Source organism: Dama dama, chromosome 13 (genome assembly GCF_033118175.1).
Source record: "Dama dama isolate Ldn47 chromosome 13, ASM3311817v1, whole genome shotgun sequence".
In the NCBI taxonomy this organism is placed as follows: Eukaryota; Metazoa; Chordata; class Mammalia; order Artiodactyla; family Cervidae; genus Dama; species Dama dama.
The window spans coordinates 64,297,689-64,324,587 of NC_083693.1; the positions used below are offsets into that span (position 1 = coordinate 64,297,689).

The window sequence follows — 26,899 nt, forward strand, 5'->3', positions numbered from 1 at the left end:
ACAACTTAGTGACTGAACAACATCAATAACATTAAATTTACATGCAAACTATCCACATGTCTGCTGCAAAGGCAGATGTGAACATGCACTTTGGTACCCTCAAATTTGCTTGGATGGTGGCATTGCATGTTACCACACAGTTCCTTTTCTACTGAAAATTGGGACAGGTGGGGGCATCTTTTATCCAATCAGATTGCCAGGCGACAAAGTTTGAGATGCCTGAGCCTCTAGGCATCACCTCCTAGAGTTGGGAGGGACTTCTGCCCCGAAGTCAGGGAACCTCAGAATCTGCTATGGTTTCTTTCATAAACTAGACCCAAGAGGTAGTGTCTTCTAATTTCTAAGGCCAGGCATATGTACAGTGGCCGCCTGCCCAATAACGTGTGCTATTTCATTTACAGCAGCCCAAGAGCGTGGCTTGTGCGTGTTAATATTGGATTATTTCTCTTCCTAGTTAGCTGCCTCCTCACTTCTCTGTCTCCATGGCAACACTTCTCAAACACCACTTCATACTCTGAATACACAATGTAAACAATCTGCAGTTGAACATTTCCCAATTTAGGGGTTTGGAGCCACAGCCAGCAGGCCTGCCGTTAGAAATAAAGGCGAGACTCCAATCCTGGGAAGCCGCTCAGAAGCAGCGCGCTGTGGGAACACACGACAAAAGATGCCCGAGCCAGATTCTTGATGGACAAGGAGCCCAAAAGTCACTCTCCAATACTCTGTTCTTTCTTAGTATATGAGGGACTCAAGGTGACTCACTGAACTGGCAGGGACTCCTCTGTCATTTAGAGACAGAGGCTTGAGAGAGAGAGAGAGAGAAGGCAAGTGACTTTCCTATTGTCACACAGGTTGTGATGGAGCGAAGACCAGAACCAGGGGGAGTCCAGGGAACTGCACATGCTCACCTCACTTGCAGTCCCCCAGAACCCCTGTGCTCACGACAGACATTGTTGGTCCATCCTGGAATTCTTTCCTGTTGAGCCTAGACTTATGCTTCTCAATTCTAGCATTAACACTCTGGGAAGTCATTGCCAGTTGTTTGGAAATGGCGTGTGAGATGGTGATGGGTTGCCATCCAGCATGACCAGTACTAGATCCAGTACCACAAAGAGAATGGCATCAGTGTGGGTCACTCGTATGTTCCAGAAGCCTGGAGATCCAAGAAATAGGAAGAAAAGGCAGAAAGAAAGTAACTCAATTGAGCATTTTCTGGGAGCCAGATGCTGACCAAGGTTGGTGCTCCCCGATACATATAACCCAAAAGATGCCCATTCAAGGGGCATCAAGGGTTAGCTCAGTCCACGCAACAATCAACAGAGGGGCAGAGCCAGGTGGAGAATGTCAGAGAGGAACTAAGCGTGGACATAACAAGAAGTATAAGACAAAGCGAGTCCATGAATGGGCTCCAAGGAATAGATGGGGGAAGCCAAGATAGAAGAACAACTCCAAAGGAGGATGGTGGAGCCAAAAACAGGAGACCAAGCCCAGTGCTGGTGGGTGTGGGGCCTGGGGGGAAGCACAGCTGATAGGCAGAAGTGGGCAGGAGTGTGGCAGACTAGAGAAACCTTAGGCAGGAAACTGGTGAGGTTGCCCCCTTTCCTCCAGGGGCCTGGTACAGGGGAAATGCTGGTTGTCCAGAGCCGCCTGACTTGGGGCTTCCTCAGTAGCTAGGGGCCACTCCACCTGTGTCTCTTGTCTTGAGAATTGCCTCCTCTGGGCTTGCTGGCTGCAGGAATGTTCCCCGAGACAACCCAGATTGGCACCCCACCTGTGCTTCAGGGAAAGGCCTTGATCCATCCAGGCAGGGGCGCCTGGAGGAAAGTCGCATGTCCTTTTCCCCCCCAGCCCAGAAGAACACCCCTGGGTGCTAGGAGGGCCTCAGTGGGCTCCAGGTGCAGGCAGCTCCACTGTAAGAACTTCCTCCACTAAAGAAAATAGGTACTCAGCCTGCTAGGTGGGGAACAGCTTAGGACCCCAGTAAAGGGATTGTTTTTTTCTCTTCATCAAAGGAGATCTTTTTCTTTCTAGTCTCTACCCACGTATAGTAATGCACACATTTTCCACATAGTTATAAGCATTGCAAGGATGATTGTTGGGTTTTTTAAAATAGAAAAATCTCAGACCTTTTACTTTCAAAGTCTTAGCAACCCTTAGCATCCTTTGATTTCTGAGCAAATGATCACATGATTGCTGTATCTTTAGCAAAGAACCAAAGTACACCCCTAGACTTAGAAAGTTGAAGAGAGACTCAGACAGTGGGTCCAGGAAAATGCCACCAGTGGTGTCTTATGGGAGGAGGACCCTTTGCCATTCCAAAGGGTCAAGACTCTGGGAAGTGGATGAGGAGGGGGGATTCCCCCGTTTAGCTGCCAAACAGGCTTTGGAGCAGTGGGAGGATGGAGTCCAGGATTTCCAGGTTTTAAACAAGCAAACAGAAGGGGAGGCTCATCCCCAATATAGTTGATGCACAGTTTCTGCCTTGTCATCCACCTCCCGAGGGCCCTGATCCTGCCCCCTCAGCCATCAGAGTGCTGAAGACAAAGGAGTGCATGGCCAGTGGGGTTTTGCCAGTTGTCTGTACTCCCAGGGATGGCACATTGGGTTTCCCCGGTGAGACCAGGGGTGGGGGTCCCAGATCTATAAATGTCCCTGAGAGTCAGGCCTGGGCTTCAGGTCCCCATTCAGTAACCTGTTCTGGGCTGGTCTTGCCTGGCGCCCTCTTAATGAGGAAGCAACGTCCTCAGGGCATTGTCATGGAAGGAAATTCACATTCACATCAAGGTTCTAGGCTGTGATGACCTGGGGATCTCATCTGAGCATTAGACCTGGGACGCTGAGAATGCCCTCCGCCCTCAGTGCCTCGGATATTGTTTCTGCTTTCTGTTCATTCTCCTGCCTCCTCCCTGAGGAAAGACAAGGCTGATTACAGCATCCCCTGCCAGAGAAGACCTCTTTGCTGGGGCAGTTTGCTGAATGGAAAGAATTCCAAGCCAGGACACAATGGTCTGGCTTCAACTCTGACTCACTATGACCTTGGGAAAGTCTTGTCCCTTTTCTGGGCCCCAGTTTCCCCATCTGTAAAGTGCAGGGATTATATAGCAGAATTCCTCAAAACACCAGTTCTGTGGGATTATTAACTGGAGATAAGAGAAGAAAGGAAAGTGGGGCCAAATTAGTTTGGGAAATGTAGAATTCAGCAACATAAAAATGCCCCATTGCTGTGGATGTTCTCAGCGTCTTTAATACACTTTGCAGATTTCCCAAAGATTATAGCGTAAGGTATTTCCAAAATTTAGGCTTCCTTTGTGGCTCAGTGGTAAAGAATCCATCTGCCAATGCAGGAGACACAAGAGATGCAGGTTCTATCCCTGTGTCGGGAATCCCCTGAAGGAGGGCATGACAACTCACTCCAGTATTCTTGCCTGGAGAATCCCATGGACAGAGGAGCCTGGCAGGCTACAGTCCACGGGGTCACAAAAGAGTCAGACACAACTTAGTGATGACAGCACATTTGCAAAATTTATTTAAACACAGACCTTCTAAACTCTTTCAAGGTCAGTATTAGAATTCTTTTTCTCTCCTTGGAGAGTCTGCAAAGTCATTGATCTTCACTTCTTTGAGCGTCTCAGGCTGTTTGGTTTTTCAGTTTGTTTCTAAAATATAAATAGTCCTTGCGAGGTCTTGGGAGTGGGGTGAGGATTCATCTTAAACCAGAGGCTCTTGAAAGTCCTCAGAAGATGGTTTTGGTAGGGAAGGGTTTGGTAGGGAAGTTTCTGCCTCTCCGGCAGAAACTGTATTCCAAAGCAGGTGTGTCTACTTTGTACACTTTTCCAGGGGGACCAGAGTAAAGCATTTGTCAAATTTTCAAAGGCATTTATACCCCAAAGATGGTGAAGCATTGTGTTCCGGCTCTTGGCAGAAATGGTTTGATTCTGTTGGAATTTGAATGAGACTTTGAAACCTTTAAAAAGTATTTCTTTATTCATTTTTGGCTGTGTTGGGTCTTAGTTGCGGCACGCAAGATCTTTGTTGAAGTGCACAGGCTTCTTTCTAGTTGCGGCTCGTCGGCTCTCTAGTTGTGGCATGCGGGCTTAGCTGTCCCGCAGCACGTGGGGTCTTAGTTCTCTGACCAGGTATCAAACCCGAGTTTCCTGCATTGGAAGGCGGATTCTTAACCACTGGATCACCAGAGAAGTGTCAAGACTTTGATATCTTGATTGGAATCAGGGCAGTGAGGAACAGGGAGCAGAAGTGACTGCAAAGTGGACAGAGATGGGGAAAACAAGAGGGTCCAGCAGTGACTGCATATGGGGCAGTGCACAGCATTCCTGGGGTTCTTCCCTCTTTCCCCTGTGAGTGCCTCTAAAAATCATCATGTGATTCTTAGCGATGGAACTCAGCTACTGAATATTAATGCTCCAAGGCAGGGAGAAAATTACCACTGCCCCAGAAAGTCTACATCTCTTACAGGTCGCCAGGGCTCCATTTATTAAATTCTTGCTCAAGGGCACAAATGTCCAGAAAGTATCTGTCTCCTCAAGGCCAGATACTTTCTCTTCCTCAAAGACACTGGGGCCCCCACCTTGGATTCTGTACATGAAAACCAGTGAGGTTGCTGAAAAGCTGAGAAACGGTGGCAGCAAACTGCCCTGGTTCCATAGCAGAGTCCAAACAGACCAATGTGTCTGGAGGCACTGGGGCATTCACTGGGGTGGCTCAAAGCAGATTCTGGTGGAACCAAAATCAGAAGACCACATCCACAGAAGAAGACTTTGAAGTGTTAATTCAGCAGAGTTCTGAAGTTTACCACTCTGACCATCCTTTGATCACTGGCCTTTGCAACAGAATACTAATCATAAGTTTATCCATTATTATTTATCAGCAGCTCGGGGGATTAGAATTCTCTCTGCTTGAACGGCCTCATGACTGTTCACACACATGACCCCAGGAAGCATGGGGTTAGCAGCAGTCAGAGGGGAGAGCGTCACTTACTGTGTGTGCTCTCACAAAAGCTCTTTCTTTATATCTTCGGAAATATCTCCGCCCTGCAGGTAAGAATTGACGTTCAGAACCTGGGTCAAATGGGGGAAGACAGGAAGGTCAGACCCCAAAGCTGACTGACAGCATTCATCCAAAATCCTTTAAATTAATTTAAAATGATGAGTCATACCCACCCATCCACATTGCATAACAGTCATGAAAGTATTAGTGTTACTTTGGGGGGCTCTTTATTATGCAACCCAGTGATGAATCTCCTCTGGGCCTTCAATTCCCACAAAGAGTTGCAGTTTGCTAATTTACTTTCCAGTGGGTTGAGTCTGGGTTGATCCCAGCCTTCTATTTAGCTTTTTGTCTCAGCTTAAGAATCGTGGACCATGTGAAAGCTGGTGTCTGGCCTAAAAACCTTGCTTGATGTTTTAAAAAGACTTTAAATCATCTACCAAAGGAAAATCACCCATCCATTCACTTAGCAGGTATTTACCAATGGCTTAGACGTGCAGGTGTGGGGGGAAACACGGACTGAAACCACCCACCCTGGCCAGGCACCACAGTGACTATTTGCATGAGTTATTTTATGACGAGAGGTCCTGATAAGGAATATGGAACTGACAAGCCACCATCAACCAGAAGAATTCGGGGACAGGTCAAAAGGAGACACCAGTCCATAATGTCCTACAAACCTCCCAGAATCCTCCTTGCTGGAATCCACCTTGACTGAGCGATGTGTGCACCATCAGGAAGGAGGCTGAGTAAGAATGATCGTCCAGAGACAATCTGGAAACTAACTGTATCATCATCATGCTTCCCAGGTGGCGCTAGAGGTAAAGAACCTGCCTGAAATGCAGCACACATCAAGAGACATGGGTTCAATCCCTGGGTCAGAAAGATCCCCTGGAGAAGGGAATGGTAATCCATTCTAGTATTATTGCCTGGAGAATCCCATGGACAGAGGAGCCTGGCGGGCTGTAGCCCATAGGGTCGGAAAAAGTCGGACAACACTGAAGCACTACCACCATTAAAGATGAGTCTGGGAGCCGTGTGTCAGAGCAGTTTTGCTCTCCACCCGGGCACCCGATCCCAAAAAAGTCCCTTGCTTTGTCAGCGTGTGTGCCTCCTTGGACAATTCATTTCTGAGTGTTAGACAAGAACCTGCTCCTGGGCCCTGGAAGGGATTCCCCTCCGAGCAACACAAACGGGTGAGCTCTGAGCTTTCATCTTGCTCTGGCTTTTCTGGGTCTCAGTTTCCCTACCTGTCAAAGGAAGGCTTGGATAGGAAGCCACCTTCTTGGGGCAGGACAATGAAGAACAGAGATCCTGGATCCAGACTGCCTGGCTTTGAATCCCAGCTTTTTCATTTACCAGTTGGGTGACTTTAGGCAAATTACTTAACCACTCAGAGCCTTGGACTCCTTCATCTATAAACTGATGATTATAGCTACAATTATCAGTAAACTGCTGATCACAGAGTAGTTGGGAGGATGAAGAGGGTCGATAGATATAAAGTGCTTTGAACACTGCTTGGCCCCTGAGCAAGGATTGATAAATGGGCTATACTGTTATGATTGTTCTTGTTGAGGCCCTGGCGAGATGACTCCGTGTGCAGGGCACAGACCCCTCACCATATCCGGGGCTCCCCAGCTGTTCAGCTGGACTGCATTTCCAGCCTCCCTTGCAGCCCTGGCACGTGGCTGAGTTCTAACCTCCCAGTGTGGGTGGAAGTGAAATCGCCACGTCCAGGTCTGACTCATAAAAACCTCCCCTGGAGGTTGGATTTTTCCTGTTTCTCCCTCTCTCCTGCTTCAGTGAAGGTGAGCCTGGCACCCCTAGAAACCCAGTGCTGAAGATGGTGTGGCCACGAGAGGGAAGGGACTGGGAACTCCGTCTCACCACTTGGAGAACTGCTGCCTGCCTCGACATCCAGTTCAGACTAAGCCAGTGAGATCTGTGGCCAGGCACCAGGCTAGGGTGGACATTCATGGCAACTCAAACATCTTTCCGGAGGGGCCGGACCTGCTTGTGGGTGTTCAATGTCTTGTCTCCAAGTTTCTGATGTTATCTGGGTGACTGAGCCAAAGGACACGCAGTTCTCTGGCTGGGGACAAGAGCTTGTATGTCCAGCAAGCCCTGGACTTCTCTCTGGCAAGCTCCCTACAGACAACTGCCCGAGTCTGGCCACTTGGGCTGGCTGCCCTCACTTTCTGGACAATGGGGCTGTATTTCTGCCCAGATGCCACAAAAAGCTACTCAGGTTCCCCAGCAGCAGCCGATGTTCAAAGTATTCCATCTCAGTCATCAGGTCTTGGTCCTCGCTTGTCTTCCCCATGGTGGTCCCTTGAGTGGGAATTAGCAGGAGGGTCGTGGAGAAGCCTCCAAAGTGGGCAACGTGAAACTTTTCCTCATTAGAACTCAAACTGTAACACCCTCCCTGATGAAGCCAGGGCTAGAAGGATGCTCACCATGTGAAATTGGTTTCTGGTGGGGAGTGGTTTGCTGACAGTGCACCTGAGTTGGAGACACATGTGTCCCCATGGTCCAGAGGCACTTATTAATTCCCCTTGGAATTAATAAGAGAGTGGAGAGTCCCTCTCCCTTTGGTGAAAATCTCTTCCAACACTTCCACTGTCCCTCTCTCCCCACCCTTGTCATTTTCCTCTTGGCATGACTGACATTTCTCCCCGTGTATTCAGGCCCTTCTGGAGATGAAGAGAAGTCAGGGCTTTTGAGGTCTGAGCCATTAGAAAGAAAGAAAAGTGAAAACAAAATAGAGCACTTCCACAGAAAAACAAGAACCCAAGCTGCCCTAGCCTTTGGCTGAGCGGTACACCAATTATAAAGGAAAACCCAGCTTTTGTGCAATGTCCTGTTATATACTGAGGTGGAGAGGTCAATCCAAAAGCAGAAAATTAGCAAGGGTCTAAATTGGAGGGACCTTTAGCTGCGTCCCTTGCCAAAGAGCCCTTCCAACTGTCCCTTGGGGTCAGCCCTACCTGCCTCATTTCTACTCTCAGACTGACAAGCGCCAGGTGGTCAGAGAGGCAGTGGGCAGAGGGCACTTGGGAGTCTGCACCTTTGAATGGAGACTTGAACTGTGGCTGGTTACCCTGGGGATTTGGGCCAAGTCACTTAGTCTCCTTAAGTCACAATTGGACATCTGTGTGGAGGCTGATAGTTGCCCACCTAAATCCCTCCTCCTCTGTTTCCACAAGAACAGGATCCTCCTGGGCACAGGCTGCTCAGGTAGGCGTTTTCAGCCTTCCTTGGGGAGGCTGATCATGTGACTAAGTTTTCACCAGTGGACTGTGAGAAGTGACACAGACTGGGCTGGGACTTCTGACACCGGGTGTTTCTGTTTTGTGCTAGCCTCCTCTGTCCTGTGGATTGCAACCCAGGCATGCTGTTGAATCAGCTTTGACCTTGAAGATGCTGAGAATGCCCTGGAGGATGGCAGAACCACAGCGTGGCAGGAATCTGCGTCCCTGAGTGATGAGGAGGAGCAGAGCTACCCTACAAACCTGGATGGCCCTATGGGGACTCTTGCATAACAGACACTACTTGTTCTCAAAGACACTCTTGTTTAGTCACCAAGTCATGTCCGACTGTCTGTGACCCCATGGACTATAGCCTGCCAGGCTTCTCTGTCTGTAGGATTTCCTAGGCAAGGATATTGGAGGGGGTTGCCATTTTCTTCTCCAAGGGATCTTCCTGACCCATAGCTCCTGCAGCTCCTGCATCGTAGGCAGATTCTTTACCACTGAGCCACTAGCGACATTCTTCAGTTCAATTCAGTCGCTCAGTCGTGTCCGACTCTTTGCAACCCCATGGACTGCTGCATGCCAGGCTTCCCTGTCCATCACCAACTCCTGGAGCTTGCTCAAACTCATGTCCATCGAGTTGGTGATGCCATCCAATCACCTCATCCAGCTTTGACTAGGTGGACCTGTTTAAACATCTTTCCTCTCCTAGTTGGCCTTGACTGAGGTTTCCCATCATAGTCAGTAACCAGGAGCTGACCCAGGCAGTAAACAAAGACGTAATGTATAGCCTTCTAACTCTGCCCAGTGAACTAGTTAGCACACCTATGAGACCTATTAGAAGGAGGAGCTGTGGCATGGTGGGGTGGGTGACAGGTACGGCTAATGGGCAGAATATGTGTGTACTTAGTCACTCTGTGGTATCTGACTCTTTGTGACCCTACGGACTGTAACCCACTGGCTCCACTTCTCCTCCTGCCTTCAATCTTTCCCAGCCATCAGGGTCTTTTCCAGTGAGTCAGTTCTTCACATCAGGTGGCCAAAGTATTGGAGCTTCAGCTTCAGCATGTCTTTCCAATGAATATTCAGGACTGATCTCCTTTAGGATGGACTGGTTAGATCTCCTTGCAGTCCAAGGGACTCTCAAGAGTCTTCTCCAACACCACAGTTCAAAAGCATCAATTCTTCAGCGATAGACTTTCTTTGCGGTCCAACTCTCACATCCACACATGATGACTAGAAAAACCATAGCTTTGACTTGACAGATTTTGTCAGCAAACAATCTAGTGCTGGATTTCTTTGCCATGGTTTTTTGTTTACTATTTAAGCTTCTTTCCTCTACTAGTTGGCCTTGGCTAGGAGTTCCCATCATAGTTAGAAACCAGGAGCTGACCCAGGCAGTGAACAAGGACATTGTGCATGGCCTTCTATGTCTGCCCAGTGAAGCAGCTCGCACACCTATGAGACCTATCAGAAGGAGGAGCTGTGGCTTGGTGTAGTAGGTGACGGGTATGGCTGTGGGCAGAGTATGTGTATACTTAGTCACTCAGTGGTGTCTGACTCTTTGCAACCCTATGGACTGTAGCCCACCAGGCTCCTTTTACCATGGGATTTTCCAGCAAGAAACTGGAGTGGGTTGCCATTTCCTGCTCCAGGGGAACCTTCCAACTCAGGGATCAAACCCATTTCTCCTGCATTGGCAGGCAGATTCTTTACCACTGAGCCATCTGGGAATGGGCAGAAGACTGGCTTCAAATCCTAGTCGTACCTCTAACTCCTTCTGCAACCTTAAGCACGGCACTTAATTGTGAGGATCCTGAGCTTCCTGAAGCATCCATAAAATGGGGATCCTAATTCTGGCTATGCCTGTTCCCCAGGGCTATTATGGAGGTCAAAACACAAGATGGTGAAAATACCACATACGGCAGTTGCCAATGGGAGAAACAGATCAAGTCATATTTGCTGAATATGGAACATTGTCTCTTCCTTCCATCTGTATTTGCTGAGCATCTACCAAGTCTGGTGAATGTGCAGGGGAGATGTGGTTCCTGTCCTCACAAAGCTTGGAGTATGTTCCAAGGAACTGGCCAATTACAATACAGCATGATGAAATCTTTGACAGAAGTACAAGGCACCAGAAAAACATAGAAGAGGATGTTCTCAACTCAGACTTCAGTGGTCCTGGGAGGATTCTCAGAGGAAATGATATATCCTTTAAGATTGGAAGCAACAGAAAGAGTTAGCCAGGTGCCTTAGTCCAGGCTGCTTTAAGAGAAGTACACATAGCAAGTATAAATAACAGAAAGTTATTTCTCAGAGTTCTGAAGGCAGGAAAGTCCAACATCATGGTGCCAGCAGATTCAGGGACTGATGAGATCCACTTCTGATTCATAGATGGGTATCTTCTTGCTGTGTCCCTTCAAGGGGAGAGGGAGTCCTCAGGGGTGCTATTGTGTGTGTGTGTGTGTGTGTGTGTTAGTTGCTCAGTCATGTCTGACTCTTTGCAACCCCATGAACTGTATCCTGCCAGGCTCCTCTGTCCATGGAATTCTCAGGCAAGAATACTGGAGTGTGTTGCCATTTCCTTCTCCAGGGGTGCTATTATAAGGGCACTAATCCCATCTATCAAGACCCAACCTTCAAGACCTAATCACCTCCTAAAGGCCCCACCTCCTAACACCATCATATTTGACAATAGGTTTCAACATGTGGCTTTTGTAGGGACGCAAATATTCAGTCCATACCACCAGGAAACTTGAGCTTTGGAGGTGGCAAGGCATGGTCATGGAAAATGAAACAAGGGTCACCTTTGAAGAGCAAGAAAGAGCCTGAAAGAGGTTTGAACAGCTGAAGCCTGGAGTGAAAGTAAGGGAATAATGAAAGATTGAACTGGAGGGGCCAGGAGGTTCTGGAGCAGGTTGGGTAAAACAATCTTGTCTGCAGCTTGTATGAAATACCATTGCCCAGCTCCAACCCCCAGGTGGTTAAAAAAAAAAAAAACCCAGGTGAATTGAATGCAGCCAGTGTTGAAAGTACTGATTAGATCAAGCAGTATCTTATTTGTTTAGTTCAGGAGCTGGAGGTCTAGCTTGAAAGCAGCAGGGTGTCTCTGAGGATTCTGTGGGAGGAAAGGACATAACTGGATTTTTCCTTTACCCTAGCTGCTGGGTAGTCATTTCCAGTAGTCATGTGCAGATATGAGAGTTGGACCACAAAGAAGGCTGAACACTAAAGAATTGATGCTTTTGAATTGTGGTGCTGGAGAAGACTCTTGAGAGTCCCTTGGACTGTAAGGAGATCAAACCAGTCATTCCTAAAGGAAACCAACCCTGAATATTCATTGGAAGGACTAATATTAAAGTTGAAGCTCCAATACTTTGGCCACACAATAGGAAAAGTCAACTCACTGGAAAAGATCCTGATGCTGGGAAAGATTGAAGGCAAGAGGAGAAGGCGGTGGTAGAGGATGAGATGGTTAGATAACATCATTGACTCAATAGACATGAATCTGAGCAAACTCTGGGAGATACGAAAGGACAGAGGAGCCTGGTGTGCTATAGTCTATGGGGTCACAGTCACACATGATTTAGTGACTGAACAACAAGAATAGCTGCTGGATGGAGGAAGGAATGTGATATAAAGACTGGTTAAGAAGGCTGCTCTGGGGTGCAGGTGAGAAATGGAGCCAGAGCTGATATGGGGGTGACAAGAAGGGGACAAACCTGAGGCCTAAGTGACAACAGACTGGAGGGAAGTGGGGAAGAGGCAGGAAGACAAGATAAGAATGAGCCCCAGATTCCCGACACAGGGCTCAGAATTCCTGAAAAGACTCCAGATATAGACATATGAGTCAGGAGCAGAGAGTGAATAACTTCAGCCAGAGAATTGATGAGCTTTTCTGGGAAGAGGGGTGTAAAAGGAGAAGAGAAGAGAGCCTAGGACAGAGGCACAGAGGACCAAGGGAAGAGCTGGTTGGAGAAGGAAGAGAAAAACTATAAGCACACACTGTTAAGGTCTTAAGTTAAGGATGTGACTATTGTAAGAAGGGTGTGTTCGGAGTGTCCAGTTGTGTTGAGATGTATCCACAGGTCACTGGTGGCCTTGACAGTGAAGACAAATGGGAACTTGGGGTGGCATTGAAGTGATGGGGAGAGCGGGCTCCACCTAACAGAGGCAAGTATTCTTTATCTTTTTCACATTCTAACCAAGACATGTTCATTTATTCATTCCATAAATACTTCATTTATTAAGCACCTAATGTGCTGGGCGCTGTGTTCGGAGCTGTGGATAAGACTTCAGGTCCTTGAAGTCCTCACTGGCCAGGAGGAGACAGATAACTCTCATCCATTTCACGAAACCACGTGATGGAAGTGCTATACTGGAGATGCGCGCCAGGGGCTTTGGAACAAGCTGGACCAACTCTATCAGGGAGGGGGAAGGGGCAGGCAAGAAAGATTCCAGAAAGCAAGGAAGCCGATTGAGGTTTGCACTGGTACGGCTCTCATTGGGGTTGCCCACTGCAGAATGCAGAGCTCACCCAGCAGGGGAGGAAGGGCACTTCCGGCCCCTCCCACGATGCTGGGGCCATGTGACTAACTTTAGCCAATGAGTGGTGAGTAGTGGTGTGCGGAGCCCAGCGTCCTCGACTGCCCCCTGAAGTTCCTCTAGAGGGCTTTCTACCCTCGGGCATGACAAGCAGCCGTCTTTGAGATAGTGGCTGCTCCCAAGTACCCGAGTAACTGCCCTCAAGACACACACCTCTTTATAGACAAGAAACGCAGGGGAGTAAAAATTATTTTCCATCCACCTGTCTTAGGTTCATTGGCTGGGCCCTTGTAAATTAGACCAACAAAAGACAGACTAACAAGAGGAAAACAAACAAGTTTATTAACATGTGCATCATGCATACACATGGGATTACCCAGTAATGAGTAATTCAAAGGGGTGGTAAGAACTTGGGCTTACATAACATTTTAATGTACATTTCATACATACAATAGAATATAAATAAAGGTAATTTCATATACACAATAGAATATTACTCAGCCATTAAAAAGAATGAAAGAATGCCCTCTGCAGCAACATGGTGGCCCTAGAGAATGTCATGCTGAGTGAAGTAAGTCAGACAGAGAAGGAAAAATATGACATCCTTTAAATGTGGAATCTAAAAGGAAATGATACAAATGAGCATATTTATGAAACAGAAACAGATTTATATTGCCAGGGGGAAAAATAGGGGGAAGGGATAGTCAGGGATGTGCACACTGCTATGTTTTAAATGGATAAGTAACACGGTCCTACTGTATAGCAGAGGGAACTCTGCCCAGTGTTATATGGCAGCCTGGAAGGGAGGGGAGTTTGGGGGAGAATGGGTACATGTATACCTATGGCTGAGACCCTTTGCTGTCCACTTGAAACTCTCACAACATTCTTAATCAGCTGTACTCCAATATAAAATAAAAAGTTATAAAAGGTACATTTTCAGAGAAGTAAGAAGACAAAAGAAAAAGACTTTGTGTTTCTAGGGGTGGCAAATTGTGGGAAGGCAAATGTAAGGGCTTCCCTGGTGGCTCAGTGGTAAAGAATCTGCCTGCCAATGCAGGAGATGCAGGTTTGATCCCTGGGTTGGGACAATCTCCTGGAGTAGGAAATGGTAACCCACTCCAGTATTCTTGCCTGGGAAATCCCATGGACAAAGGAGCCTGGCGGATTATAGTCCATGGGCTCACGAAGAGCTGGACACGACTTAGTGACTGAACAACAACAACAACAAAAATATAAGGGGAGATCAATGGTGGATAAAGGTGAGTTTTAGCAAAGTTTGTAGCTAGATTCCTCTGGTGCTGTCCCTAGGTTGAAAAGAATCTAGAGTTGTTCCAGTGATTAACTTCTGTCCTTCCTGGTAGAAAGGAGGGGGGAACATCTCTACAAATATACTTCCTACATTTAGGCAAATAGGGGAAAGGCAGGTAGAGGAAGCTTTTCTTGTATTTGCTTCTTCTTATTTACCTTCAACTCAAAATAATCCTTATGCCAAAGTGGCATGTTTTGGGGTCAAATATCCTGCTATCCTGAAGCAAACTTTTGTTGTTTTACCGTTTGTTATGGTTATCAGGGTATAACCTAGCCCAGTGGTTCTCAAAATATGGTTTCTGGACTAGCAGCATCAGCTTCACCTGGGAACTTGTTAGAAATACAAATTCTCAAGCCCCACCCCAGACTTCAGTTCAGTTCAGTGGCTCAGTTATGTCCAACTCTTTGTGACCCCATGGACTGCAGCACACCAGGCTTCCCTGTCCATCATCAACTCCTGAAACTTGCTCAAACTCATGTCCATCAAGTCGGTAATGTCATTCAACCATCTTATCTTCTGTCGTCCCCTTCTCCTCCTGCCTTCAATCTTTCCCAGCATCAGGGTCTTTTCCAGTGAGTCAGTTCTTCACATCAGGTGGCCAAAGTATTGGAGCTTCAGCTTTAGCATCAGTCCTTCCAATGAATATTCAGGACCGATTTCATTTAGGATGGACTGGTTGGATCTCCTTGCAGTCCAAGGGACTCTCAAGAGTCTTCTCCAACACCACAGTTCAAAAGCATCAATTCTTTGGCACTCAGCTTTCTTTATAGTCCAACTCTAACATCCATACATGACTTACTGAAGCTGAAACCCTGGGGTGGGGCTCAGCAGTTGGATTCTGAAGCATGAAAACTGCTGTCCTAGGTGTTCCCAACTGATACTGCCATTTGGAAGACACAGCAGGAGGAGTTACAATTCATAGAAAAGTTATTCTGGTAAACTTGCAAAAACTAAGAAGAATTAAATGGTGAGGCTCTTCTTATCATAGGAATGAATTTTTAAGAAAAAATATATTTTACCTATCTCCACCAACTGAGCCTTCCTAACAGAATGGTGAAAACTGGTCACTTGGACTGTCTCCTACTGTGTCACATGACAGAAAACACTCTTGCAAAGGGAATACTCGGAATACAACGTCATTGAAGCCAGAACTAGGCTAACGAAGACAAACCCAGAAATGTGCTTTCCATTTGTCTCCATGGCCCTGCTTAGAGAATGCGCCTGGATGCTTTGAATTGAAAAGAACGTAAGACCCAATTCTCTCTTCTGCAGGGTGAGTCATTAGAACTGCAGCAAAGGCTATATGGTAATGGGCACTATTTAAATGAAGCAAAAAGTACAGTTTCAAACGAATTGCTTTTTAAACTGTCAAATAAAAGGAATCCATTTGTGCATGTGAAATTATTTCAAGGGTTCTATTAACTGAGAGCAGGTGAAAGATGTCAAAGAAACGTTCTATTAAAGAACAGGTTAAATGTTTAAAGGCAGACATTGATGACTCCTTTGGCCTGTTTTCTATTCAGAAATGTCTCTTTTCGCCAGCCCTACATGAGCTCCATGGACAACAGTTTTAAGAAAATATTGCATGCTCGGTGTCTAAGTCACATCCAACTCTATGCGAATCTGTGGACTATATAGCCTGCCAGCCTCCTCTATCCATGGGATTTTCCAGGCAAGAATACTGGAGCGAGTTGCCATTTTCTGCTTTAGGGAATCTTCCCAACCCAGGGATTGAACCCAAGTCTCTTTACCACTGAACCACCTGGGAATCCTAGTAATAAGATTCTGTTTTTAAAGCTTCAGTAAGTTTTTTAAAATTGAAATATAGTTGATTTACAATGTTGTATTAGTTTAAACTGTACAGCAAAATGATTCAATTATACGTATATATGTGTGTATATGTGTGTGTGTTTTCAGATTCTTTTCCCTTAAGGGTTGTTACAATATACTGAGTATATCTTCCCGTGCTATGCAGTAGGTCCTTATTGGTTATCTCTCTTACATACAGTAGTGTTATATGTTTATCCCAAACTCCTAATTTGTCCTCCCCATTCCCCCCCCACACACACTTTCTCCTTTGGTAACCATAATTTTATTTTCTATGTCTTCAGGTCTAATTCTATTTTCTAATACAAGTGAATAAGCTCACTTGTATTATTTTTTAGATTCTACAATAAGTGATATATAATATTTGTCTTTTGCTTATTTCACTTAGTAATCTATAGGTCCATCCATGTTGCTGCAAATCACATTATTTCATTCTTTTTAATGGCTAAGTAATATTCCATTGTGCAAAAATACCACATCTTCTTTACATGTTCATTTGTCAATGGGCATTTAGGTGGCTTCCATGTCTTGGCTATTGTATTATAAATGTGCTGCAATAAACACTGAGGTGCATGTATAATATGCCATTTTGTTCATTAGAGTTGCCTTAACCAATGTGACCTGAATGCTCTCTTGTGGATGGGATGAAAGCATATTATCACTTTAACTCTTTTTCCTTTGGCGAAAATAGGATGCCATCGGCTCTTTGATAGCTTTCCAAATGCCACATTTAACACTGTTTATGGCTTTTTATTTGCTATTGCTAAATAGCAATCTTTGTACAGCCTGGTCATTAAGAAAACTCTTCAAACATATGAAAAGTGGTTTTTTGGTCACCGGCAGGGATGCTTGGTAGAGGTCACCCATATAGAGGGAGGTCCTCAATGGTAAGGCTGCTCTACAGGCAAAACAGAACTCTGAGCTGTTCTATACAAGGCCTACCCAGCTGTTTCCATCTCATTTACTCTAGGGGTTTCCACTGCAATTAGTCTTGTGTTCATGCCTCCAGTATCCGTGGGTACTGAAAAGGGACATCGGAAAATAATTAGTGAAACTTCTCCCTCCCCTGGCCCTCCAGCTACCTCTCACTTGTGTCACTATGCCAGGCCAACACAAGCAAGGCTTAGTCGGAAAGGAACTGTGCAGAACCCTAGAATCAGTGGGACAGATTTGAAAGGGTCACGCTCCTGACACTTCAATGTGCACACAAACCTCTTAGGAGGTCTGGTTAAAAATTCACAATTCTCAATAGGTCTGGGCTGGAACCCTAGAGCCTGAATTTCTTGCAAGCTCCCAGGCAATGCTTATGCTGCTGCGGACCACATTTTGAGTAATGATAAATAAAATAACACACGTTCTGCTAAAACAGTGACTTTTGTAACTGACTCTGTTAAACCGGCATTTATCCAAGGGTCTGGCTCCCCTTTGATTTGGGGTTCCTTGAAAGCAGGAACTGGATCGTACACATATTTTGGTGGTTTTGTTCTCTGACTGGCACTTGGCACTGATCCTGCGCTCGGTGGGTGTGTATTTATTTAATTAAACAGACCTGGCCTTGTTCCAGAAAGAATTTTAAATGGACTTAACCCCTAGCACGCTCTAACTAGGTGCTCGATGGCCAGGGAAAGAAGTCATTCCCAGGGGTTGAGGCCCTCACGCTCAAGGTCCCCACCACCTGCGTGCACCTGGATTACAACTCAGCGGCAGCTCTTCTGAAATTCTGCCTCCTGCCCCATTTTTAAAGCGGTTTACACTACAGGGCCGATCAGAGAGAAGGAGGAAAAACAAAACCAAACCCAGAAAGCCCCGTGAAGCGGTACGGCTCCAGAACATCAAAAGCTCAACTCTCCGCAGCGGGGCGGCAGAACTCTCGGGTTTCTCTCCAGCGGGTCTCCTGCGTTTTGCAGGTCAGCGTTGCGCCCCCGCCGCCGGCTCCCCCGCCCGCCCCGAGAGCCCTGCAGGAGCCGGTCCCCGCGGGCGCGGGCGCCTGTTGGCTTGGTGCAAGCGTGTTTGTTAGCTCAGCTCGAGCAATTAATCTTCTCCTGCATCTCCCGCCCCGCGGGGGTGTGGGGGCCTCGGGTCGCCTCGGGGGTCGTGCAGAGCCCGGACTAGAGCGACTGCTCTACAGAAACCCTCGTTTCTGAGTCCCCGCGGTGCCATAACCTGTTCCTCTCTGCAGCAGCCCCGCAGGGTTAGAGAAGGGCTAGTTTCGGCTCTGTAGGGGCGGGGGGAGAGAAAAAGAGAAGGAGGGCGCTTGTGCGGGTCAGTAGTTGAGCCTCGCGGGGGAAGGGAGGAGCGCACCGGCGAGTGCGCCCTAGGGGAGGAGTACACGTGCTGGGGAGGAGGGGCGGGAGGGGAGGAGAAGGGAGGCGAGAGCTGCGGGCGGGAGGCGCCACGGCCTCGCAGACGCAGGCGCCGGCAGCCGGAGACAAAGTTCCCGGGGAGAGCTCGCCCCCGGAGGGCCGGCGTCTAGGCGGCTCGCGGCGAGGGTCGCAGGTCCCGCGCGTCCAGTCTGCTTCCCCACTTGAGCGCACTGGGCCGGCCCGGCTCGGCTCGCCGGGAAGCAGGGGAGCATCGCTGGCCGGCGACAGCCGCCAAACTTGGAGGGGGGAGGATGCTACGAGTGGGAGCGGCGGCGCGGCGCGTGGGGGCGCCCTGAGTGCTCCCGCGGGCGCCCCGGGGCACTCTCCCAGGGCTGCGGCCGGGCGAGGGCGCCGAGGCTGAGCGGGCAGGTAGCGGCATCAGCGCCGGGACTGCGCCAGCCCTGCGATCCAGGGCCGCCAGCGCCACCGTGCCGGCGTCGCCTCCTTGCCACCGAGCCATGGTGCGCGGAGCGCGCACACCGCGCGCGGGACTCTGAGCTCCGGCCGCGCCGCGCGCCCCCCACCTCCTCTCCCGGCTTCACTGCCGAGCTCGCCAGCGGGCCATGAACCTTTGGCCTGGAGCCCCTGGCCTCTGAGCCTCGCGTCGCCCGCTCCAGTCCACGCCGCTCGGCCCCAAATAGCACTCCAGCCGCTGGGGCTCCCCATCCTCTTGTCAGAGGCGGCATCCAGGCGCTGCGGGATGGCGCTCCGCGGGCCCCCCGGGCCGCGCAAAGTTCGTAGGAGGCGAGAGATGCTGCCGCAGCAAGTTGGCTTCGTGTGCGCGATTTTGGCCCTGGTGTGCTGTGCGTCTGGCCTCTTTGGCAGCTGGGGTAGGTAATGGTGCGGGCCTGCCCGGGGAGTTGGGGGGTCTGGGCTGGAAAACCGCGGGGCAGTTCTGGGAGGTCTTCCCTCTCTTCCCAGCCAGGTTAGCTCCAAGGGTTCATCCAGTCCCCTCCCCATCGGACTGGTAGAGCGCACCCAGGAGGGCTGATGGCTACGCTCTGAGCGCTGGTGCCTGTTCCCCTGAGCTGCGCGCGGCCCCTGGGGGCTCAAAACGCGGCTGCAGGTCTGTGTTACTAAGGCGAAAGCCTGAACCACTGGCTCCTCGGCGCCAGAGTTCTGTCCCTGGGGGTGCCCAGGGAGTGTGGGCAGCGCAGCGGCGAGGTCCATGTGTGGATTCTTTTGGCCTGGGGCGGGCGAGACTGAATGGACCGCCTTCCAGTTTTGCAGAGCAGGGAAGATTGTTCTACGCGTCCCTCAAAAACCCAGGTTTTGAGGCTGGGAACTGAGTCTCAGCTCTCGCCCCCGCCCCTGCCGAAGGGGCGCCCGGGATGTCCTGACGCGTCCTCTCCAAACCCTAAAAATGGTGGGGCAGTCTGTCCCCTGGGGAGGTTGCTGCTGTGCTTCAAAATCACTTTTCAACTCCTCTTAATCCCCGCGGAATTAGTGTTGGTGCCTGGAACCACTATCCACACGCCTTCCATCCGAGAAGAGACAAGGAAATTTGGAAGTTGCTTAGGATATCCAAATTTAAGATGGAGAGAAAAAGAAACTTACAAAAACTGTTAGGGATGGAGTAGGGGATGTGAGCCCAGGTGGAACCTTCAGAAGACAGTCAGGGTGGCTAACGTTCCCATTTTTATGGATGCTAGGGACCCTTTAGTATTGTTTTTAATATTCTATTTTAATTTTTAATGTTCTCTGGCAACTTTATTTCAACTTTTAAATTGAAGTATCCTTGATTGATAATGTGTTAGTTTCAGGTGTATAGCAAAGTGATTCGGTTATACATATATGTGCGTATGTATATATGTGTGTATTTTCAAACATTTAAGAAAATGGAAGAAATGCTGTGATTTATCAATCAGGATATGGGGAATAAAGCAGATGCTACCTTCTTGAGTAGTTAGGGAAAATTTAGAGAGGCTCATGTTGATTGATAAAAATCAGGAACTTCATTAGACTTTATTAAACTTCATTAAACTTTATACAGCCTTTCAAAACTCAAACTTTGTGATTTGAGGATGAAAGATTAAACAAAACTGGCCCTTTCCAAAAGTAATCCAGAAAGGTTATTTGAACACCATAGTACCTGGTGCTTTGCAATTGGGCAAGTTGGTGTGTTTTCTCCCTCAGTTACACACTAGAAATAACAAAATACCTAGAGGCTCTTAGATGTCAGCATTATAGAAGAGGTATTATTACCCAGCTGAAGCAGTGTGCACCTCAGGAGAGGTAAATGAATACTTTAAAGGTCTTAAAGTGAGAATTATTTTTTATTTGCTGGATCAGGAAGACCTTTAGGAGTTAAGCTGCACTTGGTCACCACCGTCCACACCAGTGATCTTCCTTGTTACTCAGTATGGCCCTTGGACCATCGAAATCAGTGTCACCTGGGAGCTTGTTAGTGCAGAATTCCAGGTCCTGGCCCAGACCTACTGAATCAGAATGTGCATTGTAATAAGGTTCCCAGGTGATCTGTATGCACATTCAAGGGTGCAAAGTCCCGGGCCAGACCCCATCACCTTTCTCCACCTGTTTGCTGACTTTATCCTTCAGGGCAGGGATACCTGAGCATGTTTACTGGCTAAGAACTTAATGGTCACCTGTCTAAACCTTGTATTGCACTTGTGAGGGGCTGAGACTGAAGCAATCTTGGCCAGGGTCGGAGCACATGCTGACCTATCTGGGACTAGAAACAATGAACTAGACCTAGGAAACAGATTACTGAAGGTGAGCAGGTGATAATGTGCTTCCAGTCACTGTATCACTCCCTGCAGATGGCTTTAAATAGTCAAACAGGGCTGTTGCTGACAGAGCTAGAGGTACGCTGTAAGGCCATTGTGAGGATATAGGTGCCATGTTGATCTCATGGTGTTTGTGATTTATTTTCCAATCCAGGGCACAGAACAGCTTCTGTGAGCAAATATGTTCTCCCAGATACATGGAGAAATAGAAGGCTGATGGCACCAGTGAATGGGACTGAAGCAGCTAAGAACTGCACAGATCCTGGTAAGAGATTCTTCCCAAGGCATTTGACTTGGCCTCAAGATGGTATGGATGTGGACAGTCATAACCAGAGCTGAGAAAAGATGGTTTTGTGACCCTGAATGGGAAAGGGTAGCAATAAGGAGTTGAAAGGTAACGTATAGGCATTAATCAGCTGTGCTGCTGAGCAACTCACATTCTTTATCCAACAACCAAAAAGGTCACATTTGAGAGTTTTCAATTTTCAATTTTTGTTCTCACAATGCTCCTAAAGGGCCAGGGTTCTGCCCCCGCCTCCCATTTTGTTTGTCTGGATGTCTTTGTTTTCTTTCTCTTTGGTTGCTGAGTCCATCTGATGGAACTCCAGGGGCAGCGCACCCAGCTGCTCTGGGAGAGGACACTTTGGGATGACCCACCATGTTATACCACCCAGGGTCGCTGCAGGGGTAGGACACGCTGGGGTGCTGGGGCCCCTTCTTTGGGAGAGGAATTCCAGGTATTATTGCAACCTGAGAGATGGTTCTGCTCACCCTGGGAGGTGGTTTGATGTTCCTCTTCTGACTTCTCCAGGGTGTCAGAGGCTGTAGGGACCCCTTCTTGTCTGTTCTCCTTGCCAGATTCAGGCTTTGCTTAAATGGGTGGAGATTTCTTCCTAGGCATTGTACTGGCCAGCGAATGGAAGCTCAGACAGGCCAGTCCTAGGTTTTAGCTTTGGCTTCCAAACTTGGGGCTCCTTGTGAGAAGGACTCAATGGGATGATGCATTTGAAAGCTCTTTGGGAACCATGAAGTTTTATCTTCTTACTTAAAAAAATTGATCTATAGTTCATTTCTAGTGTTGTGTTTGTTTCAAATGTACAGCAAGGTAATTCAGTTATATGTATATGCCTATTCTCTTTCAGATTCTTTTCCATTTAGGGTATTACAGAATGTTGAGTATAATTCCCCGTACTATACAGCACATCCTTGCTGTTTACCTGTTTTATGTATAGTAGTGTGTATATGTTAGTCCCAAGCACCTAAGTACCCCCACCTCCCCACTATCCTCTTTGGTAACTGTAAATTGTTTTCTAAGTCTGTGAGTCTATTTCTGTTTTATAAGTAAGTTCATTTGTATCATTTTTTTAAGCTTCCACATATAAGTGATATGATATTTGTCTTTGTTGCTTGATATGATAATCCCTAGGTCCATCCACATTGCTGCAAATGGCATTATTTCTTTCTTTCTTTTTTTTTATAGCCAAGCAATATTCCCTTGTTTGTATATCTTCTTTATCCATTTATCTGTTGATAACATTTAGGTTGCTTCTGTGTATGGGTTGTTGTAAATAGCACTGCTATGAACATTGGGGAACATGGGGTGCATATCTTTTCAAATTCTAGTTTTCTCTGAATATATGCCCAGCAGTGGGAGTGCAGGATCACGTGGTAACTCTATGTTTAGTTTTTTAAGGAACCTCCATACTGTTCTCCATGGTGGTTTCACCAATTTACATTCCCACCGAGGGTGTAGGAGGGTTCCTTTTTCTCCACACCCTATGGAGGTTTTATTTTAGATGGATACCACTCAGCTTTTCCACCAAGTTGCCAAGCAAGTCAGTCTTTTTAGGTGTCTGTTTTCTTACCTGTAAAATGGGAAGAATAGAACTTGGCCTCCTACTCTAGGGTTGTTGGAAGAACCGGGTGGGGCTCTGCATAGGGCTGTGTGAAAAAGGAACTGGAAACCCAGGCCAAAGGAGCGGGTTAGGAGGCCGTCTTCCCGTGACTTATTCTCATGGGAGTGCCAGCAAAGCAGTGCTGGGCTCAGTTACATCCAATACTTTGCGCCCCCATGGGCTATAGCCCACCAGGCCCCTCTGTCCATGGGATTCTCCAGGCAAGAATACTGGAGTGGGTAGCCTTTTCCTTCTCCAGGGGATCTTCCTGACCCAGGGACTGAACCCGCATCTCTTGTGTCTCCTGCATTGGCAGGCAGATTCTTTACCACTAATGCCACCTGGGAAGCCCTTATTTTCATAGGCAAGTCTTATTCACATTTTACAGGTGGGTAAATACCTAGGGAGGAAACTGGAGTCACTCAAAGTCATGAAACTTTTAAGTGGGGAAGCTGGTCGTGGAACCTAGGCCTGTGGGTCTGAAATGTTTGGCTAGTTCCATGCACTTATGAAGGTCAGGCCCTTCCCTCAAAGCCTATTTTTGACACCATCAACTTCCCTTCCCTCAAAATACTGTTTGAGGAATCCATTTGGAACACAGAGGTTTGGCTAAATCTCTAAATTGTTCACCTTCTGCTTGATGGGAATGGAACCGGGTGAACTTGCAGAGAAGCAGCTGGGATTCCCTTTGAACTCGCATCTGTCCTGGTGACCCAGTGGGCAGTGGTGCTGTCCTGTCATTTCACCTCCCTCAGCACATTCTTCCAGCAGCGGGAAGTGGCTGACGCATGTGTGGGACTAACCCGTGAACATGTGTACAGCCAGAAACTGTGGCGGGGGCCCATCCTCTCATTCCAGTCTCCTGAGATGCTAAAATCAGTACCATCCATGTGGGGAACGCTTTTTCACTCTGGGTAAAGAGGGGGAGTGGGTTTTGGACTGATTTCTAGCTCACCAAGTTCTCATCTTGGGCTGGCTATTCCTCCTGTAGTTCCTGTCACGTGTAGTCTGGATACATTGGCTTAGTCAGGACCCCATTTCTTAGGTTAGAGTCTCCTGTGCCCTTCTGTCGCTCCCATCTCTTCAGTGTACTGTCTGATCAAAAATTATCCCACTAACTATGAAGCAGTCAGCCCTATTTTGGGATGTCTGGTTTTGTCCCCCTTCAAAGAGGGAAGCAGGGAAACTGGCAAAATGTTTAGCAACAAGTCACTTGGATTGGGCTTCCCCAGTGGCACAAGTGGTGAAGAGCCCGCCTGCCAATGCAGGAGGCATAAGAGACACGGGTTCGATCCCTGGGTTGGGAAGACCCCCTGGAGAAGGAGATGGCAACCAACTCCAGTGTTCTTGCCTGGAGAATCCCATGAACAGAGGAGCCGGGTGGGGGGGCTACAGCCCATGGGGTTCCAAAGAGTTCACTTTGTATCAACTGTTTCTGGGATAGTGTCCTGCACATTAAAAAGGACTCAGTAAATATTGGTCAGGTGATGCAATGAAAGTGCCCTTTCCAATAATAAACACCTCAGTGTTTTTGCAAAGATGAGGAACACAGGCTCAAAAGTTTAGTGACTTCCCAGGATCTCTTGGCTGGCATGAGCATCCTGGGGTCACCTGGCTCTGCTTGCATGCCCTCCCCATTGCACTTGCCCCTGCTCTCTGCCCAGCCCAGAGGGGGTCGAAGCCTGAGTTCCCTTCCAGCCTCCTCATCTGAGGACCATGAGAATACCTAGCCCCTTTTCCATTTCACAAGTGGGCACTTGGTGGAGGTAGAAGCAAGTATAAGAGGCAGCCCATGTCATCAAGCAGATCATAATCGAGTAGAGAAGACAGAAACCCAACCCAGGGCACTCAGTGACATGGGAGGCCTGCAGAGGTCCTCCAGGCAGCAGCCTCACGGGACCGCATCAGGGGCTCAGAGAATGGTGAGTTGAGTCCAAGGCAGTTTTGCAGAGTCTGGGGGTCTAGGTGAAGCAGGCCTCTGCTGCAGTGACAGAAAACCTCCCCAAACTGGGTTTAGCTAAAAAGGGGATTTATTGGCTGAGATCAAAGGTGAACTGTGATGCTCGCTTTCTGCCTCTGAGCTCAGATATCATCCAGCGTGCGGTGACCCACACCTCTGGCTTTAGGTCCTCCCAGACCCCAAAGTGCTGGACAGAATGCTGCTGGCTGAGGTGTTTCTGCAGAAGCCCTGAGGTTCTGGTGGGTTGGTGTGACTTGAGTCACATGACTTCCTTAAGCCAGCTGCTTGGCCAGGGGAGTGTTGGGCCTGGACGCGCTTAGAGTTAGGTCACAGGCTCTGCCTCTGGAGGGATGGGACTGAAGCTTCCTCCTCCAACCTGAACTCCCCCTGGGAGCCAGCAGGGGTAGGCACTTTCAGGAGGTGGCTTTGTAACAGTCCTCTTCTGGGAATGCTGTGATGAAGGTAGACCAGAGCTTCCTACCAGTTAGTGTCAAGGTGCAGGGGGGAGTGATGACAAGGTGGCATTTGCTGGCTGCCTTCTTTTCTACACAGTTACAGGAGCTGCCCATAAAGAACCACAAGTTTCTTGCATCCTCTGAGACATCCACTGTGCATCCCTCTCCACCAGCTAGACTGCCCCTTTCATGATCTACCAGATGGGGTCTTTTAGGGATGTGGTCTCCCCATGCGGTCTCTCCACATGTTTCTTCACGTGGAGCTTGAAGAATGGCCTGCTATGTCAGTTCCCAGACCGGAAGCATTGCCCACAGTAGGTGTTCAGCAAACATTAGTTCATGTTTTCATAAGAACCTCCAGGAAGGAAATGTGTCTTATTTTCTCTCCCCTCGGAGTGCAACCTGTGCGCCTGTCAGAGAGACAGCGTTGTGTTCTAAAGACACAAATGGGACCCTGCTCTTGTGATCCCTTAAGACTTGAGGTGGAAAGTGGGCTCTTTTCTCAGCCTGGGGTCATTTCTTCAGATCTTGGTGGTGTTTCTGTCTTGTTATTTGTGCTTCAGTGTAATTCCCGCTTGCCCCCTTCCTCCGACCCCCCGCTGACCTCATCACCTTATCCCATGTTGTTTTTATGACATATGTCTCTGCTGTCTAAAATAATTTAGTTATTTCTCATCTGTCTCCCCCTGAGGGCTACCTAGCTCACTGCTCTGTGTTCAGAAGAGTGATTCTTAACCCTGGCCGCACGTTCAGATCACTGAGCACTTTATTTATTTTTGGTTGTACCGAGTCTTCATTGCTGCACGTGGGCTTTCTTTAGTTGTGGAGAGTGGGGACTACTCTGCGTTGTGGTGCCTGGACCTCTCTTGTGGGGCTCTAGTGTGCACGGGCTTTAGGAGTTGCAGCACGCAGGCTCAGTAGTTGAGGTCCATGGGCTTAGTGACTTCAAGGCATGTGGAATCTTCCTGGACCAGGTATCAAACCTGTGCTGCTTGCATTGGCATGTGGATTCTTATCCATTGTGCCACCAGGGAAGTCCCCACTGAGCACTTTTGAAATGCCTGGGCCCCACCCTGGAGTGTCTGATTGCCTTTGTCTAGAGTAGAGCCCAGAAATCAGGGCTTGTTCAGACCTCTCCAGCTTATTCCAAGTTGAAGCCAGAGTTGGTGCATTTGCTAGGCTGGAGTCCTGCTGCTCAGGGTGGTTGGCATCACCTGGGATTGTTAGGGATGCAGAGTTTCAGGCCCACCCCAGACCTACTGCAGGTTTGCATCCTAACGGAATCCCCCGGGGGGCTCCCATGCCCACTGAAGGCCGGGCAGCACTGAGTTAGAACACTGTCTGCCACATTTAGGCTTTCAGTAAGTGTCTGAATGTTAAATGAAGGTCAGACTTGGTCTGACATAGTGAAACACAGTTTGGTTTCTTTTTAAATGTAGGGAAGCTAAAAAAAAGCAAAATCAAAAAAACAAAACAAGCTTCGTTTTGACCACTGAAGTCTATGGAAAAGTCATTTATTTTGCTTCCCCCAGAGGCATTGGGT

General features: G+C 48.1%; 1 protein-coding gene across 1 annotated transcript in view; it reads left to right on the forward strand.

The window, feature by feature from the left end:
• Positions 1-18,927: 18,927 nt before the first annotated feature.
• Positions 18,928-26,899, forward strand: part of SLC24A4 (solute carrier family 24 member 4) — a 181,112-nt gene continuing 173,140 nt past the window's right edge. The window contains exons 1-2 of the mRNA XM_061159687.1: positions 18,928-19,129; positions 21,201-21,311. Of these exons, the coding sequence (XP_061015670.1) occupies positions 19,000-19,129; positions 21,201-21,311 (241 nt within the window). The 5' untranslated portion in view covers positions 18,928-18,999. The remainder of the gene's footprint in view (positions 19,130-21,200; positions 21,312-26,899) is intronic.